At 47.9% G+C, this 17,209-nt stretch overlaps 2 protein-coding genes across 7 annotated transcripts in view; both read right to left on the reverse strand.

Moving 5' to 3' along the window:
* LGR6 (leucine rich repeat containing G protein-coupled receptor 6) overlaps positions 1 to 2,679 on the reverse strand; it is a 162,260-nt gene extending 159,581 nt beyond the window's left edge. The window contains exon 1 of the mRNA XM_021003225.2: positions 2,234 to 2,679. Coding sequence (XP_020858884.1) covers positions 2,234 to 2,430 — 197 coding nt within the window. The 5' untranslated portion in view covers positions 2,431 to 2,679. The remainder of the gene's footprint in view (positions 1 to 2,233) is intronic.
* Positions 2,680 to 13,391: 10,712 nt separating this feature from the next.
* LOC110219620 (receptor-type tyrosine-protein phosphatase V-like) overlaps positions 13,392 to 17,209 on the reverse strand; it is a 42,523-nt gene continuing 38,705 nt past the window's right edge. For 4 of the 6 annotated variants that reach the window (XM_078156424.1, XM_078156423.1, XM_021003143.2 and 1 more), the window contains 6 exons: positions 15,442 to 15,500; positions 15,110 to 15,238; positions 14,857 to 14,967; positions 14,491 to 14,654; positions 13,978 to 14,113; positions 13,392 to 13,656 (listed from right to left, as the gene is read on the reverse strand). In XM_078156424.1, coding sequence (XP_078012550.1) covers positions 13,597 to 13,656; positions 13,978 to 14,113; positions 14,491 to 14,654; positions 14,857 to 14,967; positions 15,110 to 15,238; positions 15,442 to 15,500 — 659 coding nt within the window. In that variant the 3' untranslated portion in view covers positions 13,392 to 13,596. Of the gene's footprint in view, positions 13,657 to 13,977; positions 14,114 to 14,490; positions 14,655 to 14,856; positions 14,968 to 15,109; positions 15,239 to 15,439; positions 15,501 to 17,209 lie in introns of those variants that run through there. The other 2 variants (XM_078156422.1, XR_013487331.1) reach the window with 2 other exon arrangements.

A 17,209-nucleotide genomic window follows, 5' to 3' on the forward strand; every position in this document is an offset into this window, starting at 1 on the left:
AAACTTCAAGTCAACAGGGACCAGTCAGGAAAAAAGATCAAGGAAAACCAGTTTCCCCGAGCACTGAGGACTAACATCATTTGGAAGGTTTAGGGAGTTGGTAGAAAAAAAGCATCCCAGTGATCCCTAGTCCCTAAGTAGAAGTGTTGGCCTTTCCATTCCCGGTGTTCTTAATAAGAAGGAGTCACCTGGTCCCTGCCCATGTGGGTTAAGTTGGATTCCTTGGAGGAGGGTAATGATCAAATGGAGCTCTAGGAGAGAGAAGGGGCAGAATGCCAGAAGCCCTCAAAGAAAGGTGCTAGAGGCCTGGCATGGGTGGCTAGCAACCCAACTAGCTTCTGCCCTGAACCCAGGACCTTTGAGAGATCTCAAAGCCTGCAATTCTCAGGCTGGAGAAGTTGGGGGTCAGGGGGCTTTCTAAATCTCTCCCCAAAAAGACTGGGAGGCAATGGATAGGTTTACTCCTCCCTGGAGACTGGCTCTGATCATCTCCCCTGCTGTCCAACTTCTAGGAATTGCTCAGCATGGGCACCTCAGCTCCACTGACCTTTCAAAAGCCCTGGGGACCAAAGCAATCTGGAAGTAGGAGGAAGCATCTCTTTTTGTCAGAGGATCAGAGATCTAGAGCGCAAAGATCATCTAGTCCAGTCCCCTTATTTTACAGGAAATTGAGATCCATAGTAGTGAGGTGATTTGCCTGATGTCATACTACAGGTAAGTCTCAGAGGTAGAATTTGAATTCAGCTCTTCTGACTCTAATGCCTGTGCTCTTTCCACTATACCATGGCATTTATTCTACTAGCCACCTCCTGCATCAGCCAGGAGGAACTATGGAGGAAGCTGACACCCACACCCCAATACCAGACCTACCCAAATCTTAACCAGTCTTCCCAAGAGTCTTTTTCTCTCAACGCCTTGGACTTTCCCAATTTTACCTGCTGTGGAAGGAGTCTGCTAGAGCTCTCTGGAAAGGAGACGAGGATCATTTCCCCAGGACTTCGGAAAGAGTGTAGAGTGGAGAATAGACATCTAGCCATTCGCTCCTACAATATCCTGGCCCCATTACTGGACAAAGCCAATCTTTCCCCCTTCTGTACTTACCACTAAGAACCAGAGCCACGGGCAGGGAGGCTTGGGGGCAAAGCCCCTTTTCTCTCCAGGTTGTAGGGTACTTTGCAGTTGGGCTGAGGTGAGTTACCCTTAGCAGGCTCTCCTTCACATCCCCCTCTTCCACAGGCTATCTCACCCCAACTCAGATGCTAAAAATGGTTCTCTGGTTTTCAACCTCGTTGTCTGGCCACAAATTAGTGTCTCTGAGGAGGCCTCCCCCCTGGGACACAACTGCAGAGAGGCCCTTGGGAGAAGAAGGAGGACCAGGGTCAGAGGGTGCCCTGAGGGCCCCTCTACCAAGGAAACAGGGATTGAGTAACCCTAGTGCCCTGGGTTAGCTCCATAAAGTCTGTCTCCTTGCCCTGGACAACTGAACAGATTACCTTGCCCTTCACTCATCAGACTCCCACCCCATTCAAGACAAGCAGCCTTGCCCTAAGTTACCTCTCTATCTCTTCCCCCTCAAACCTTGTGCTCAAGAAATGAAAATAGTGGCTCAGTCACTATTCATGCCCCTCCAGACCAGAGTCCTGGGTCCTCTTGGCAGCTACAGCAATGCTGCTTTCCCTGATATCCAGTTCCCACTCTGCTCCAACCTCCTCATTTCATAGAAAGAAAAAACAAAAGCCAGAGAAATGAGGTGACTTGCCCAGGGTCCCCCAGGTAGTAAGCATTAGGGATGGGAATTGAACCCTGGATCAGAGCTCTTTCTATTACATTGCGCTATCCTCTCCGGAGAGGGAGCTCATGGGATCCAGGTGCAGGACCATTACTCTGAACCTTAGCCAACTGGAAAAATCAAAATTTAGGAGCGCAAGGACACCTTGTTTTTGCTAGCTTAAGCTTTGCCAAACTTGAGAAGCCAGCTGGATTCCCAACGTACATCTGAATCTCTCCCAGCAGGAGTAGAGAATTCTGCTGGGATTCAACAAGTAGCTTGGAGAGAGAGGATAGAGTGGGGGATGCCTCAGTGAGGATGCCCCAGGGCGCACCCCTAGGACAGAGGGGACATCGCGGAGTCCTTGCCCCAGGCACCGAGAGCAAGCGACTGCCTGGCAGTGCCCCTAGGGCAGGAGTGGCGGAGCCAAAGAAGAAAGGAAGGAAATGAGAGCCCAATACTCACAGGTACGCCGTCAGAGGGTTCAGGTTCCCAGGCACCGTGGAAAGTCCCACCTCGGAGCAGTCTGCCGACAGCATGATGCCGTCTTCTTCACAGTGGCACGGCGCCGGGCAGGCAGGCGCTGGCCCCAGCTGGGGGGCCCCTCCGTAGCACACGACAGCATAGAGGCACACAGCCCAGAGCGGGGCCAGGGTGGGCATCTTGGCGCCCGGCAGGTTGAAGGGCACCTGGCGGGCACGGCGGGCAAAGCTCCCTTGCCCTTTCCCTCTCCAGAGCCCAGCCAGCCTTCGGACCCTGGGCGGTCTCTCTCCCTGTCGCAACAGGAGCAGCCCCGGGCTCGGCGACAGCAGCGGAGGCAGCGGCTGTTCGGAGGGCGCAGCGCGTGGGGACGGCGCAGTCAGAGAGGGGCAGGCATTGCTGAGTGATCTTCGTTTCTGGAGTTTCACGGGTTGGGCTTGCCAAGGGAGAGAGACACAGGCGGAGGAGGAGTCAAGGAAAGTTTCTACGCTCTGGCTCGCTCATCTCTCCCTCCTTCCTTTCTAGCTGGCAGGAATTTCATTCAAGAAAAAAAAAAACACGAGAAAGAAAACCAAGGGAAACTCAGGAAACCGAGTCTAAGCGACCTGCACTTGTTTGTAGACAGTCATCCAGGGATGGGAGGGGCAGAGCGCGGACCTCAGCCAGGAAGATGGGGTGCAGCCTATTGGAGGGGCAAGGGCTGATTGGAAGGGGGGGCTCGGTGAGGGGGCCATTGGGCACCCTGGCGCAGGATGTTAAGGTTTAGACCTGGAAGAGACATGGAGGAAAACCGGGACTTTGGGCGAACTTCTCCTCCTCTGTAGTGTAAAATGTAGGGGTGCTTCCCAGCTGTAGGGCTGTGATCATATGGACCGACTTTGTCTTAGCTCACATCTAGCTCTTCTCCACCGTGCCTAGCAAGGTGCTCTCAGCACACAGTAGGTATGTACAAATAAAGATTGCCTGCCTTGTATCCGAATGAAGTCCATTTTACGGAAGAGGAAACTCAAGCCCAGAGAGAGGTGTGACTGTGTGAGGATCACACAGGTAAGGCCAGAGTTGGAATCCAAGTTCTCAGACTCCAAATTCATCGAACTGGAGAGGAAGGGAGAATGTTCTCCTGACACTGTAGGGATGGGGAGCCCTGAAAGGGGTCACTTCTCTTCTAATCCTGTTTAATCCTTTGTAAAATGGGTGGTTTGGGGAGCGAGAGATGTTTGTACACTGAAAAAAAAATAGATTTTTGTACATTGAAAAAAATAAAATGAAGTGGAAACAAAAAGTGAATGAGTTGGCCTAGATGATCCCTTCAGTCCTTCCCACTTTTAGCATTCTAAACTTGTGGCAGATGCTGCAGTTTTCACAGGGGCTGTAGCTGGCCAAGACCAGAACCCCTCTCATAAAGGAGATACCCTTGATGCCAAATACTGGATTTAGATCCAGAGATAATTTAATCCAATTCTTTCCTTTTACAGGTGAGAAAACTGAGGTCCTGAGTGGGGAAGCAACTTCCCATATGTCACACAGAAAATGGCAGAGGGGATTTGAACCCGGAGCTTCTTCTGTTGTACCTTAGTGCCTTCCCTCATGACACCAAAGGAAGCAGTCGTAGAATCATAGGTTTGGAACACGAAAGGACCTCAGAAGTCATCTCATTTAGTTCAATTATTTTACAGATGATGAAACTGTGGCCCAGAAGGGTTGAGTGACTTAAGATAGGATGAGTAGTAAGTAGCAGAGCCAGGATTTGAATCCAGGTCCTCTGACTCCAGATCTGGGGTTCCAGTGAATTGAGGCATTGACTCTATGGTGCAGCTTTTCAAAACATTTACACATTCCCTTTTTCCCCATCCTCTGAGAAATGGAAGATCCCTTCCTGTTGCTACTTCTGGGCTACACTTTATATCCCCCTTCCCCACCACCCTGTGCCACTATTCTACTTCCCCAGGAGAGGAAAGGAAAGAAACAATCATTTATTAAGCACCTATTATTGCAATTTGGTCATATCTGACTCTTCATGACCCCTTTTTTTAAGTTTTCTTGGCAAAGATACTGGAGTGGTTTGCCGTTTCCTTCTCTAGCTCATTTTACACATGAAGAAACTGAGGAAAATAGGGTGAAATGACTTACTGAAGTGACTTACTCAGGATTACATAGTTAGCAAGTGTTTGAGACCAGATTTGAACTCAGAAGGATGAGTCTTCCTGACTCCAGGAAGACTGCACCATCAAGTGCACCGTCTAGCACCTACTATGTGCTTAAAGACATAGAGAGACCCCTTCCTTGTTCCTGGAGAATCCTAAATTCATTGGGCTCAGGGTGTTGGGAGAAGGTTAGGGAGAAGCAAGCAGGGTGGAATGTCAGTTAGCTTGGGCAGACTGAGCTGAGTTAAACTCCAAAAAACAACAAAAACAAAACAAAATAAAACAAAACAAAAAACAAAACAAAACAAAAAAGCTGATTGAGCTCCACCTAGGGGCTTAGGTCTTCCCCTACAACCTGGTTTGAAGACTTACGGAATCTCCATTTTTTTTCAGAGAGCTGCTGAGGGATTTCTGTAAGGGAAGCAAGGAGAAGCCTGGGTCTCTGACTCCTAAGTTCTCTTCTCAGTTCAACCACAGGAAGCCTTTTCCACCTCCTCCTCCTTTTCAGGGGCTATGTGACCCTCTGAGGCCCAGTTGATGGGATTGAGAGGAAAAAGGGGAGATTGGTAAATGTCCTCACTTTCCAATGTTGTTAGGCTCATCCTCAGTGCTGAGGTGGGACCTGGGGAGAAAGCCCAAATTCCAACATACTCAGCAGTAGAGTGAACAAACAGTATCTTTTACATTACCCATGTTGCAGCCCAGACTTTCTATCTCACCAACCTCCTTTGTCTCCATCCTCTGGGAAATAGATCCTACCTTCTTCCCACATCTCTAGGACACACTCTCCCACCCCACTGCCATCTCCCCCACCACCCTGTGCAATCATTCATTCTACTTCCCAGGGGAGGGAAGAAAGGGAACTAGCATTTATTAAGCACCTACTACGTACCAGGCACTATGCTAAGCTGTTGATCCTCAGAACAACCCTTGGGGAGGTAAGGGCCATGACTACTCTTATTTTACAGTTAAGGAACCTCAGGCAGACAGAGATTAGGTGACATCCAGGGTTACACGGTTAAGTAAGTGTCTGAGGTTGGGTTTGAACTCTGGACTTCCTTACTCCAGGCCCAGCTCCATTGTTCCCCTGCCTTCCAGGTAAAAGGGAGAATAGGCAAGAGGAACAACTCAGAGTTTCTATTACAGGATCTTAGAGCTAGAAGAGACCTTACAGGTCATTGAGTTCAGCCACCTCATTTTATAGATAAGAAAACTGAGGCACAAAGAGCCACTCAACTAATAAGTATCCAAGGCAGGATTCCTAGCCAGGTCTTCACGATTCCAAGTCCAATATTCCATATACCATGTTGCCTATTGAATGCTGTCTGACTCAGCCTCCAGAGTTCCAACCCAGAACTCTAGGAAGAGGGAGTTGGAAAGCCTAGCCAAGGAAGGACTGGGAAGCAGAGAAGCTGACCCTGCATGCCCAGGGAGATCTGTAGACTACACTGGATAGTTCTCAGTTTATTATGGGGTTACCCTCACCACCCCAGATTCCTAACCAATCCACTATATGAAGACTAAGGGACTTCAGTATACGTATTGACTTCTTCAATCACCCTAACTATTCAGTTCCTCAATCTACTAATTTCTCATGACCTACTCCTCCACCCCACCCCAGACATATGCAAAGATAATCACATCCTTTATCTTGCTCTCACCCACAAATGCACCACCTCCATGTCCAGGAATTCTAAAAACCCCTTTATCAGACTGTAATCTCCTAAATTTCCACCTCTCCCTCTGCCTTCCCATACCAAACTCTACTTTTCATCCACATTGCAGCCTCCAATCCCTCAATCCCTCAGTTTACTTTCAGGCTGTTATTGTCACACCAGCCATTTTCTTGTCTTTTCCCCATCTTGACCCTCTGGTGAACCAGTTCAACACTAAAATGTCATCTTCTCTTAAGCCCTTGGTCCCCTTATATCTGTAATTGCGCCTTGCCAAACCTCAGCCTTGGATCACTCCCATCATCCATTGCCTTCCCTTCTACACAAGTGCTGAAAAAAGGTGAAGAAAATCACACAACCTTTCTGACTGGGTCCACTATGAATTTACTTTACATAACCTCAACTGGGCCCTTGATATTGCTAGGTAATCCTATATATCTCCCTTATCAACACACTATCTATCCCACTGTCCACAGTAGGTCTTCAAACTTTTTCATTCCAGATTGAAGATCCACACTGAAGGTCTACAGAACTGTTGTGCTGACCTCATTGTTGTATGCCTGTGAAACCTGGATAGTAAACCAGTGCCATGCCAGGAAACTGAATTGCTTCCATTTGAATTGTCTTAGGAAGATTCTGAAGACCACCTGACAGGATAAAAGACCAGGTCCTTTCTTGAACTAAACTGCCAAGCATTCAAACTCCAGTGCAGAGAGTACAGCTCCAAAGGGCTGGCCACGTTGTTCAAATGCCAAACTCACCCTTGCCAAAAAGACTACTTTATGGAGAACTCACACATGGTAGTCAGAAAAGGCGATACAAGGACACTCTCAAGGTCTTTCTTAAGAACTTTGGAATTGTGTGACATGGGAGACACTGGCACATGATCTCCCAGCATGGCATGCCCTTATCAGAGAAAGTGTTGTCTGTGCTCTATGATGGAAGCAGAATTGAAGTAGCTCAAAAGAACTTTGAGATGCACAAACTTAGAGAATCCATCCCAGATGTTCACATGGACTATTTCTGCCCAACCTGTGGCAGAGCACTCCGGGCTGGTATTGGTCTGATCAGCCACAGTCGGACACACTGTAACTTGACTCTAACATAGTGATGTCATTTTGGTCCTCTTGGAGAACCAAAAACCATCCAGCCATCCTTTTCTCCCTAGGTTTTTGGAACACCACTCTCTCCTAGTTCTTCTCCTATCTGACTGCTTCTTTTCAGTCTCCTTGTCTGGATCCTCATCCAGATTGTGCTAACCATAGGTGTTCCACAGGGCTCTCTCTGAGCCCTGTTCTCTTCTCTCTATATATGACTTCACTTGATGATTTCATCAACTATGGATTTAATGCTTATGAGTCTCAAATCTACCTATCCAGTCCTAAACTCTCTGCTGACCTCCAATCTGGCATCTCCAACTGCCTTTCGGACATCTCAAACTGGATGTTTAATAGACATCTTAAACTCAACTTGTCCAAAACTGATCTCCTCTTTCTCCTTAAACCCTCCCCCTTCCAAATTTCCCTTTTACCATTGAGGATACCACCATCCTTCCAGTCTCAGGATCACAACTTAATCGTCATCTGACTCCTCATTTTCTCACTCCCGTATCCTATCTGGGTTGCCAAGGCCTATTGATTTCACCTTTGCAACATCTCTCAAACATATCACCTTCTTTCCTCTGACACTACTACCACTCTGGTACAAGTCCTCATTATCTTATGCCTAGATTATCGCAATAGCCTGCTGGTGGGTCTACCTGCCTAGTCTCTCCCCACTCCGATCCATCCTCCATTCAGTCACCAGTCATTTTCCTAAAGTGCAGGTCTGACCATGTCACCCCCCCCCCACTCAGTAAACCTCAGTAGCTGCCCTTCACCTCCAAGATCAAATACAAAATCCTCGATTTGTCATTCAAAGCCCTTTATAACCTAACCCTGCCACTCCCAGCTTTCCAGTCTTCTTACCTCTCATACCCGGCCATCTCCAGTCATCCTGATCTGTATCTGGCCACTGGACCCAGCTGGCTCCGGAGGAGAAAGTGAGGCTGTTGACTTTGCACAGCCCTGCCTCACTGTAATCCAATTCATTTGCAAGTCATGGTATCATCTCTCTGATATCATGGTCGTCTTCAAGAATAAAGGACAAACGGCAAGAAACAAACAAACCTCTTATCCCCACTGTGTACATCCTTTTCAATGCAGTGATGCTGGCTGCTCCGAGAGTAAGACACTCCATCTCTCTGCTCCAGACGTTTTCTCTGCCTGTCCCCCATGCTTGGAATTCTCTCCCCACTCTTGTCTGCCTCCTGCCTTCCCTGGCTTCCTTCACATCTCTACTAAAATCTGACCTTCTACAAGAAGGAACAACCCCTGTAAATTCTACTACCTTCCCTCTGTGTAGATTAGTTTCTGTTTAATCTGCATATAGCTTGTTTTGTATCTATTTCTTTGCTTGTGTCTCCCTATTAGATTGTAAGCTCCTTGAGGGCAGAGATTGTCTTTTGCCTCTTTCCATATCCCCAGCACTTAGCACAGTGTCTGGCTATAGAGTAGATCAGGCCTGCACAACCCATACATAGCCTGTGGGTATACCAAAGGATTTCAGACGGCCTGTGAAAAATGTAGAGGATGCTTTCCTCTAGATATTTCTAGGGCCACCCGAAATCCCTTAGGCTACCACAGGTTGTGCAGGCCTGTAGTAGGTGCTTAATGCTTGTTGACTGACTGATTTCAATGTCCTGAGAATTGTGTGGGTTTTTTCTCCTCATTCAGTCTCCCTGCCAATATGCAGGCAGACTAGGGTCTTGGTCTCACAAGCATGAATCTGTTCTGTGCTCCTTTGAAGGAGTCCTACATCCTCTCCCTTGACCCCTAATCCCTAGATCCTTTGTCCTATGTCAGCATCTCTACCCACCCCCAGCAGGCTGAGAAACAGGAAAGCCATGATGTAACCTTGCCTCTGTTTTCTCTGTCTCTCTGCTGGGCTTTCTGGTTGGACCAGATACCCTCTGAGGTCTCCTTCCAGCTCTGAATCTATGATTCTGTAATGCCCTTTCCTCTCAAAGCTGTCACTTCCAGCCAGTCCAACTCGTGTGTGCCCAGCCCTGTTCTTGGTGCTATAGGGGGTCCCAAAGCAACATAAGGCCTGCTCCCTGCCATCAAGGAGCTCATAGTCAATAAGACATAGGTCTCCACACCCTCTCCCCCTCCTCCCTTCCCAACACTAGCTCTAAGAGCAATAATCAAATCAATCCTTCCAGTCCGAGAAAGTACATTGGCTCCAATCTCCATTCTCTCTGGCTTTCCTGTCCAGAACATTTGTCCCTGGCCATCCCACCCTAAGCATGTGTTGCCATCTCATTAAATTGTAAACTTCTTGAGGCAAAGACTGCTCTGCTTTCTTGAATTCATGTCCCCAGCCCTTAGCAACAGTGCCTGGAGCACAGTGATTAATAAATTCATTTCCATTCATTTTTTCAATTAGACAGCCAGAATAGTTTATCCATAGCATGCCGCAGATTGAAACCCTTTACCCTTCATACGCTTCTGTGTGATATCCTGATGTCCAGTCTTTCAGACCCCATTGTGGAAACACACGCAGACCTACTCAAATTCTAGTGTGTCCTAAACTCTCTCTTCCCTCACCTCCCAATTTCCTTATCTTTCTCTTTCCCCTTCTGCCTCAGTTTCCAATCCTTTCCCTTTCCAGAATCCTCTCTCTTAGCTCCTGTTGCTGAGGGTGACAAAGGAGGGCAGGTGCCAAGAGAATGTGGCCAGCGTGGCCTGATCTCCATCCTCCCATAGGAGCAGCCAAGCCTCTACCTCCTAACCTCGCACCACAGCACAAGACTCTCCCCCTCCCACCCAGGCTCTCCTAGCAGGGAACAGAGAGTCCAGATGAGTGATTCTGGCTGTGGGTGGTCCCCAATGATGTCGGCGGGAAGATGAGGCAAATTGCATTGTCTCTACCCCTGGTAACATCTGTGGAGAGGAGAAAGAGGGATACCCCATTCCACAAGGAGGGTACTCCCCTCTGCTCCCGCTGGGATACACCTAGCCTAAAGGAAACACTGAGGACTGAGAAACCAGGGGTCTGGGATCTTGGGCAAATGGGGCAAATGAGAAATTCAGGAAGCTAAGAGCAGAAGGATGGGAATACAGGTGACTGAGACTGAGGGATGGGTGAAACTGGAGGAATAGAGGGAGATGGGGAAAGGGAGAGGGAGAGGGAGCAGCTTTCCTACAGAATAAATGGGGACCAAACAGGGAGAGAGATGGGGACTCAATGAGGAGCAAATTACCATGTTCAGCCCTTAGAGAAAGGTGGGGAGTTGAGGCATGTAGACACCTCCAAGGGTGTGCCTGCTGGAGTCTGCTCAGACTAGCTTCTGAGAACCAATTGTTAAATTGTCAGAAATCCACTTCAAATCAGGGTTTGATTTATTGTTTTGTTGTCAAACACATGGCTTGTAGGTGGAGTGAGGCCCAAACCAGATTACACTGTAATTGGAGCAGTGGGTAAAGCCTTGGAGTCAAAAGGACCTGAGTTTAAATGTGACCTTAGACACTTGACACTGGTTGTGTGATCCTGGGCATGTCACTTAACCCCGATTGCCTCACCAAAAAAAAAAAAAAGGATATGGTACATAATAAACTGTAATTGGAAAATATTTAACAAAATAAAGATACCAGAGAACATATATAATGTTAATCTCTGGTTTTCTAAGTCCATCTGCAGCCTTCATGGATCCTTGTATATTTAAGTTCAGTGCTCTCATTTCTATTAGAGTTCGGTACCTCTGGTCTAGACTTAATTAATAATAATGTTAACGATACAGAAGAAATTTTAAAAGTATATCCTGCTTTTTCTGAGAGATGATTGGTAAACATTTACCAGTACACTCCTGAAGCTTCCTCTAACCTCAGAAAGAGAATTAGATTTGGAGTCTAAACCTAGCAGGGCTACTCACTACCTGAGTCACCTTTAGGCAAAGTGTTTCCCTTCTCTGAGCCCCAAATTCCTTACCTGTAAAAATGAGAGGAATGGTGTCAAATTTAAATAGAACTGGATCTCTGGTAATCATATTGACTTGGAAAGCCAAAAATTAACATTATCTATGCTGTATTGGATGGGCAGCTAAGCAGTGCAGTGCACCGGGCTTAGAATCGGGAAGATGCATCTTCATGAGTTCAAATCTGGCTTTAGACACTTACTAGCTGTGTGACCTTGGGTAAGTCATTTCACCCTGTTTGCTCAGTTTCCTCACCTGCAAAATGAGCTAGTGAAGGAAATGGCTAGCCACTCCAGTGTTTCTGCCAAGAAAACCCCAAAAGGGCTCATGAAGAATCAGATAGGACTAAAACGGTGGAACAGCAGCTGCATGTTGTATTGCATTTTAATTTATTTCATTAAAACATTTCCCAATTACATTTTAATCTGGTTTGGGTTGCACTAGGGAGTTTTGCAAGTAGAGAGTTTGATACCTCTGGTCTAAATGATCTCAAAAGTCCCTCCCAGGTCTGTAACTTATGATCTTATTAAAGACTGGGAGACCAAAGCACTAGGCTGTAGGAATTTATGGGAAAGTAGGAGATTAACTGATTGGGGGCTAAGGCAGTGGGGGATTGGGAAGAGAATAAGAATTCATATAATGACTACTACATGCCAGGCAACTGAGTACTTACAAAGAAAAAAAAAATCTCATTTGAGCCTCATAACAACTCTGTGAGATAGGTGCTATTATTATCTCCATTTTATAGTTGAGGAAACTAAAGCGAACAGAGGTTAAGTGACTTATCCAGGGTCACACAGCTAGAGATGTCTGAGACTGGATTTGAACTCAGGTCCTCCTGACTCCCCAGGGCTCTTTACCCACTGTACCACCAGCTGTGTCTGGGAGTTAGAGCAATGTGCTAACACCTGGAGTTAGAACAATGACCATTACTTGCTTTGTATTTTTGACACCGTCATTGCTTGAATTTCTAGATCTCAGACCAAGCCTGTGTTTGAAACTGAACTCTTGAATACTTGTTATTGGATTCTTGGATTTATCATTAATAATTATTAGTAATTGATTAATTGGAACTTGTTAATTGCAGACAGATGTCAGTAATATGTGAGATAAGCATCATATGAACACTGGGGACTAAGGAAATGGTGGGGGGGTGGGGAGAGGAACAGGGCTAAGAGGCTAGGGCGTAGGGAAGCCTGCTTGAGGTACTAGAATCTGGGCTGCCCCCCCCCCCCGAGAAAGAACTGGTATGGCAGGAGGAGAAATGTGCTTCACCAGCTGGTTTGGGGGTCAACAGGTTAGGACAGGGCCCAAGTCCATCTCTAAGAGTCACAACATCCGCCTTCCCACACCAAGTGACAACAGACCATTAGAATAGATAATCCCTAATAAAAAAACAATTCAATAGATAATCCCAATGTCGCCCTTCAGGGAGAGATGTGTCACAGGAACACTAGACAGCTGCATCTCAGTGGCCTGGGTCAGAGGTCTCGCAGACACACCCTAGCAATTACACAGAGAGATGTCATAACGGAGACACATCCCTAGACAGATAGCGCCCTGGCCCACTATAGTTGGGAGCCCACAAACACAAGGCACTGACAGGATTCAAACATGGCATATGCCACTAACAGGTAACAAGAGAGACAAAGGCCTCAGAGACGGGAACAGAAAGTCTAGCTGAGCCCTCAGGAGGAGCGCTGGCCCGTCGTTCGGAAGCTGTTCCATAGACGGACATCACAATCACACTTCATACGTGCTAACATTTAAATAACCGAGGACTCTACTGGTACGAGTAAAATGTCAAGAGCATTTGAGGAAGGCCCCAGTATATTAGATGGAACACCACACGCGCGCGCGCACACACACACACACACACACACACACACACACACACACAGAGAGGAGGATTTACAAGAGGTCAAGGACCAGGTTGGGCAGGTATGGGCAGTTTCAATCTGAATCAGTAGAAGTCAGTTAGAAGTCAACACACATCTTTGAGATTGTAGATCCACTGAATATTAAAATATTAAATCACACTTGTCTCATAGAAGGCCATACTATTTTTTATTATTGTTATATATCTTCAAGTAGCCACTAATTCTTCCCTTCAGCAACCCCATTTGGAATCTCCGATTTCCCCAGCCCTCCCCAGCTCCCTGCCATTCCCCTTCACTCAGAAATAAGAATGAAGCATAAGGAACCCTTCCTATTCTCTTTTCACTCGACTACTTCCTGGCTCTGACCCTTCTTCTAACCCTAGTGTGGGCTAAGAGGGGAGTTGAAGAGAAGATGACAGAATACACCCAGTCTTAGTTTTTGATCATCTATGTTTATTTGCAGAGGCCCACGATTTCATAGTCCTGTCCTGGAGACTGGACATGGAGACCACCCCCACAGCGGGGGAGCAGGCCAGGCCCCTGAGACTCATCCGCACTGGCCAAGCCAAGTTCAATCTGAATCCAAAGCAGAAGGGCTCCAAGACTCTTTAGCTCCTGGGCAGCTGCACCCCTTCCCTTAGGCTAGCTCATTGGCCAGGGCACTGCCCACACAGCTGTAGAGGTAAATGTACTGATCCTAGGGGGGAAGGGAGAGGGCAAAGAGCCTGAGCAGGAACTGTGTCTAGGTGGGCAAAGCCCAGGGTCAGAGGAAGAACTCGGGGGCTATCAGTTTCTTAATTTGCAAAATGAAAGGGGTTGGGCTATGATTTTTAAAACCCCTTTCTTATCTTTAAGGCTCTATCAGGTCTTCCCCAGAAGCGTCTGTCTCCAAAGGCACCCAGCAGAAGAGGAGCAGAGGCGGTCAGCAACGCCACCTGGTGCCCACACTCAGCTGCTGGTACGGCTCTTGCCCTTACCCACATCCCAGAGACGGTGCCCGCCCACTCCCACCTCTCACCAGCGTCGGCGTCATAGAGCCACAGGCCCGTGCCAACTGCAGGACCACGCCAAAGATGTCCACCGAGCCCCAGAACTTTGCCTGCTCCAGCAGCCTCTCCACAGCCAAGAAAATCCCCAGCTGGACCCTTCCTGAGCTGCGATGGGGGTGCGGGGGCAGGAGAGGGAGGACAGGAAGCCATTGATCCGGACACCTGAACTGGGCTCTCACCTGGGTTCAAATACCCAGTGCCTGACACATAGTAGGCTCTTACTAAATGCTTGATTGACTAATATCCCTCTGAGGCAGGCGAGTAAGGACTGCCTTAGGACAGGCCTTAGCACATAGGAAGGACTTGACAAACACTTGTCAATGGATAGGTGAGAAGGGGACACTGGGTACATGGGACCCGCTTAAGAGATGACAATAATTGAGGCCCTGAGAGGGTAAGGGGATTTGTCCCAGGTCAGGAAGAAGACCTACCATCTCCCTTCCCACCCTTCCCCCATACACCCTGTTGTTTCTCTTTGGTACCTGGAGTAAACAAGTATTGTTTTTGGCTTCTTTCTGTTGACCTGTGGGTAGCACTGATCCACAGCTGCCAGGAAGGACAACAGGACCTGGGCTGGAGGCTCTTGCCCACTTTCCCAGCTTGGGAACTGTAGCAGTCGCACCCCGAGTTCCTTTTCTTTCTTTTCCTGGGGACCCAAGGGAGTGGGGCAGGGGGGGAAGGCAGAATGTGATGGGCCACACCATCAACTAGAGGCCTCTCCTTCCTTCCCTCCTTCCCCACTGTGGGTAATTCCAGAAGAGCAAGTTTGGGAGCCAGATCTGGGCTGCCTCCTCCTCCTGGATCCCCCAGGTTGATCCTCACTTCATCCCCATTGTTCAGGTACTTACATGTTTGATGTTCAGATGAAGACAAAACCATCCTGCCATGTCACTCTGTACCACACAGCGGACAGTCAACGTCTTGGTGCAGATGGGCTGCTCCAACGCCGGGCACCATTCCTGCATATATAGTGCCACCCCAGTGCCCACTCATGGGGTTGCCTAATGCCTGCTACCCCGGCCCCTGCTAACCTGGGTCCCTTGCCCCCAACCTCCACCACGGTACCACCCTTCCTTCTGCTTTCCCCACCAAGCCCCTCACCTCATTCTGAGTATCCAGAGGGCGCAAGGAGACTAGAACATGGGCACCATGCTTCCACACCAACTGCCAGAACTCTTCTGCCTTTGCAGGACCTGCCAGTGCTACTTGGTCTGGGATGGAAGATTTCCCCTGTGGGAGAAGCTGACTGAGGCTATTCCTGGCACTCCCAAGAAACTGCCAATCTTATACCAAGGTACCTCAACAACCTTGGGTACCCCTGCCTCCCCACCCCCAATCATGAACCCTGAAAATGCAACATAGGAGCAAGGAAGGAGGAGAGAGGAAAGGGGGCAAGGGTCAAGAGCGAGGGAAGACACAGGGCAACATCTCACTGGAAAGAACCAGGGCTGAAGAGAGTCAGTGGGACTCTGCTCCACTCTCCTATGCTCATCTGTGAAGAAGAAGGAGAAATGATGGTTAGGAGCCTGTAACTCCCCAAGCTCACTGAGGCAGGGAGAACTCAACCAAGCCAAGTCAATGCGGCATCAGAAAGAGACAAGGCCTGAATTCATACCCAGCTTTCCTATTTACTAACTATGTGACTTCACTCAAACAAGTCACTTTGCTTCCTCAGCCTCAGTTTCCTTATCTATAAAATAAAAATCATACAGTCTGTACTCCTTCAGTGCTTTCCCCCAATACTTCATCGTAGTGTGTAAAGTGACCCTCAGTTCTCACAGTGCTGATGGGAACCTGGTCCTTGGTCCTACCAAACTGGGAATGCTCACCTTCGAGCATGGATCTGGGAGGCGTTTTGTCATCTGATGACCAAGTCCAGCTAACAAGAATAGATTTTACAAAGAAACGATGGAAACTGTGCTATCATTCCAGGTTGCAAAATTGAGCACCTACACCTATAATACCTAGAAAGAGGCAATCTAAGTGGCCAGAATTACACACCAGAAACTTGCTATCCTTCATGAACTAATAGACACCAAACCTCATACAACAGGCCCAAACTTCAAAATATCTTTGAGATCTCACCTCATGCTGTGTCAGACTCTTTGTGACCCTCTATGGGCTTTTCTTGGCAAGGGCACTGGAGTGGTTTGCCATTTCCTTCTCCAGTAGTTTAAGGCAAACAGAGACACATGGGTAGTCTGAGGCTGAATTTGAACTCAGGTCTTCCTGACTGCAGGCCCAGTGCTCTATCCACTGAGCCTTCTATCTGCCTCAGTCTCACCCCTGGAGCATCATGACAGACAAAACTGCTCCCCACAACCTCCTGAATAACATGGACGCACAAGAACGCAGACATACTGAATGCACCTAGTCTCCTATTGATGGGAGAGGAAAAGCTCTCCAAACACAGAAATCTGGCTGAAGTCAAGAGCCTGTGGGAAAGAAACCAAGGCCATGTCAGTCCAGTCACCCTGTCCCCACTAGAACTGTCTCCGAGATGCTTTCAGTGAGTCCCCAGAAGATGAATGTATATCCCCAAACTTATTCAGTTACAAAAAACAACCATTCCTCCCCCTGTAAAGTAACCTGGCAAACATTAAACACAAAATGGTAAGGTAGCGATCTGTCCCAGGATTACTCTGAGTGAACTACATCAAATATAACATAAGAAGACAACAATAACAATAATAATGGACATTTATATTTCAAGTTTGCAAAGAGCTTTAAATAAGTTGTTCCCTTCGAACTTCACAATATCCCTGTGAGGTAGGTACTTACTGTAGGCATTTCTGATCCCATTTTACAGATGAGGAAACAGAGGCTTTAAAAGTCTAAAGTGGTTGGATATGGTGGTACATGCCTTAATCCCTGCTACTAGAAGAGGCTGAGGCTGATGGACTGCTTGAGTTACAATTAGTTAAGCCAATTGAGTATCAGCATGAAGTCTGGCACCAGAACAATAAGTAACATGGGAACAGGGAGCCAACAGGTGATTTAAGGAGGGGCAAATCAGCAGAGGTTGGAAATGCGGGTGTGAACGCTTCCAGGCTGATCAGCGTTGGGGGCAAGCCTGTGAGCAGCTGCTATACTTCCAGACAGGGAAGGAGGGAAAGCAGGAGGAAGGGAATGAAGGGAGGAAAGGGAGGAAGGAGGGAGGAAGGAGGGAGGAAGGAGGAGGAAGGAAGGAAGGAAGGAAGG

Source organism: Phascolarctos cinereus, unplaced genomic scaffold (genome assembly GCF_003287225.1).
Source record: "Phascolarctos cinereus isolate Bilbo 61053 unplaced genomic scaffold, phaCin_HiC Scaffold_5;HRSCAF=322, whole genome shotgun sequence".
Lineage (NCBI taxonomy): Eukaryota > Metazoa > Chordata > Mammalia > Diprotodontia > Phascolarctidae > Phascolarctos > Phascolarctos cinereus.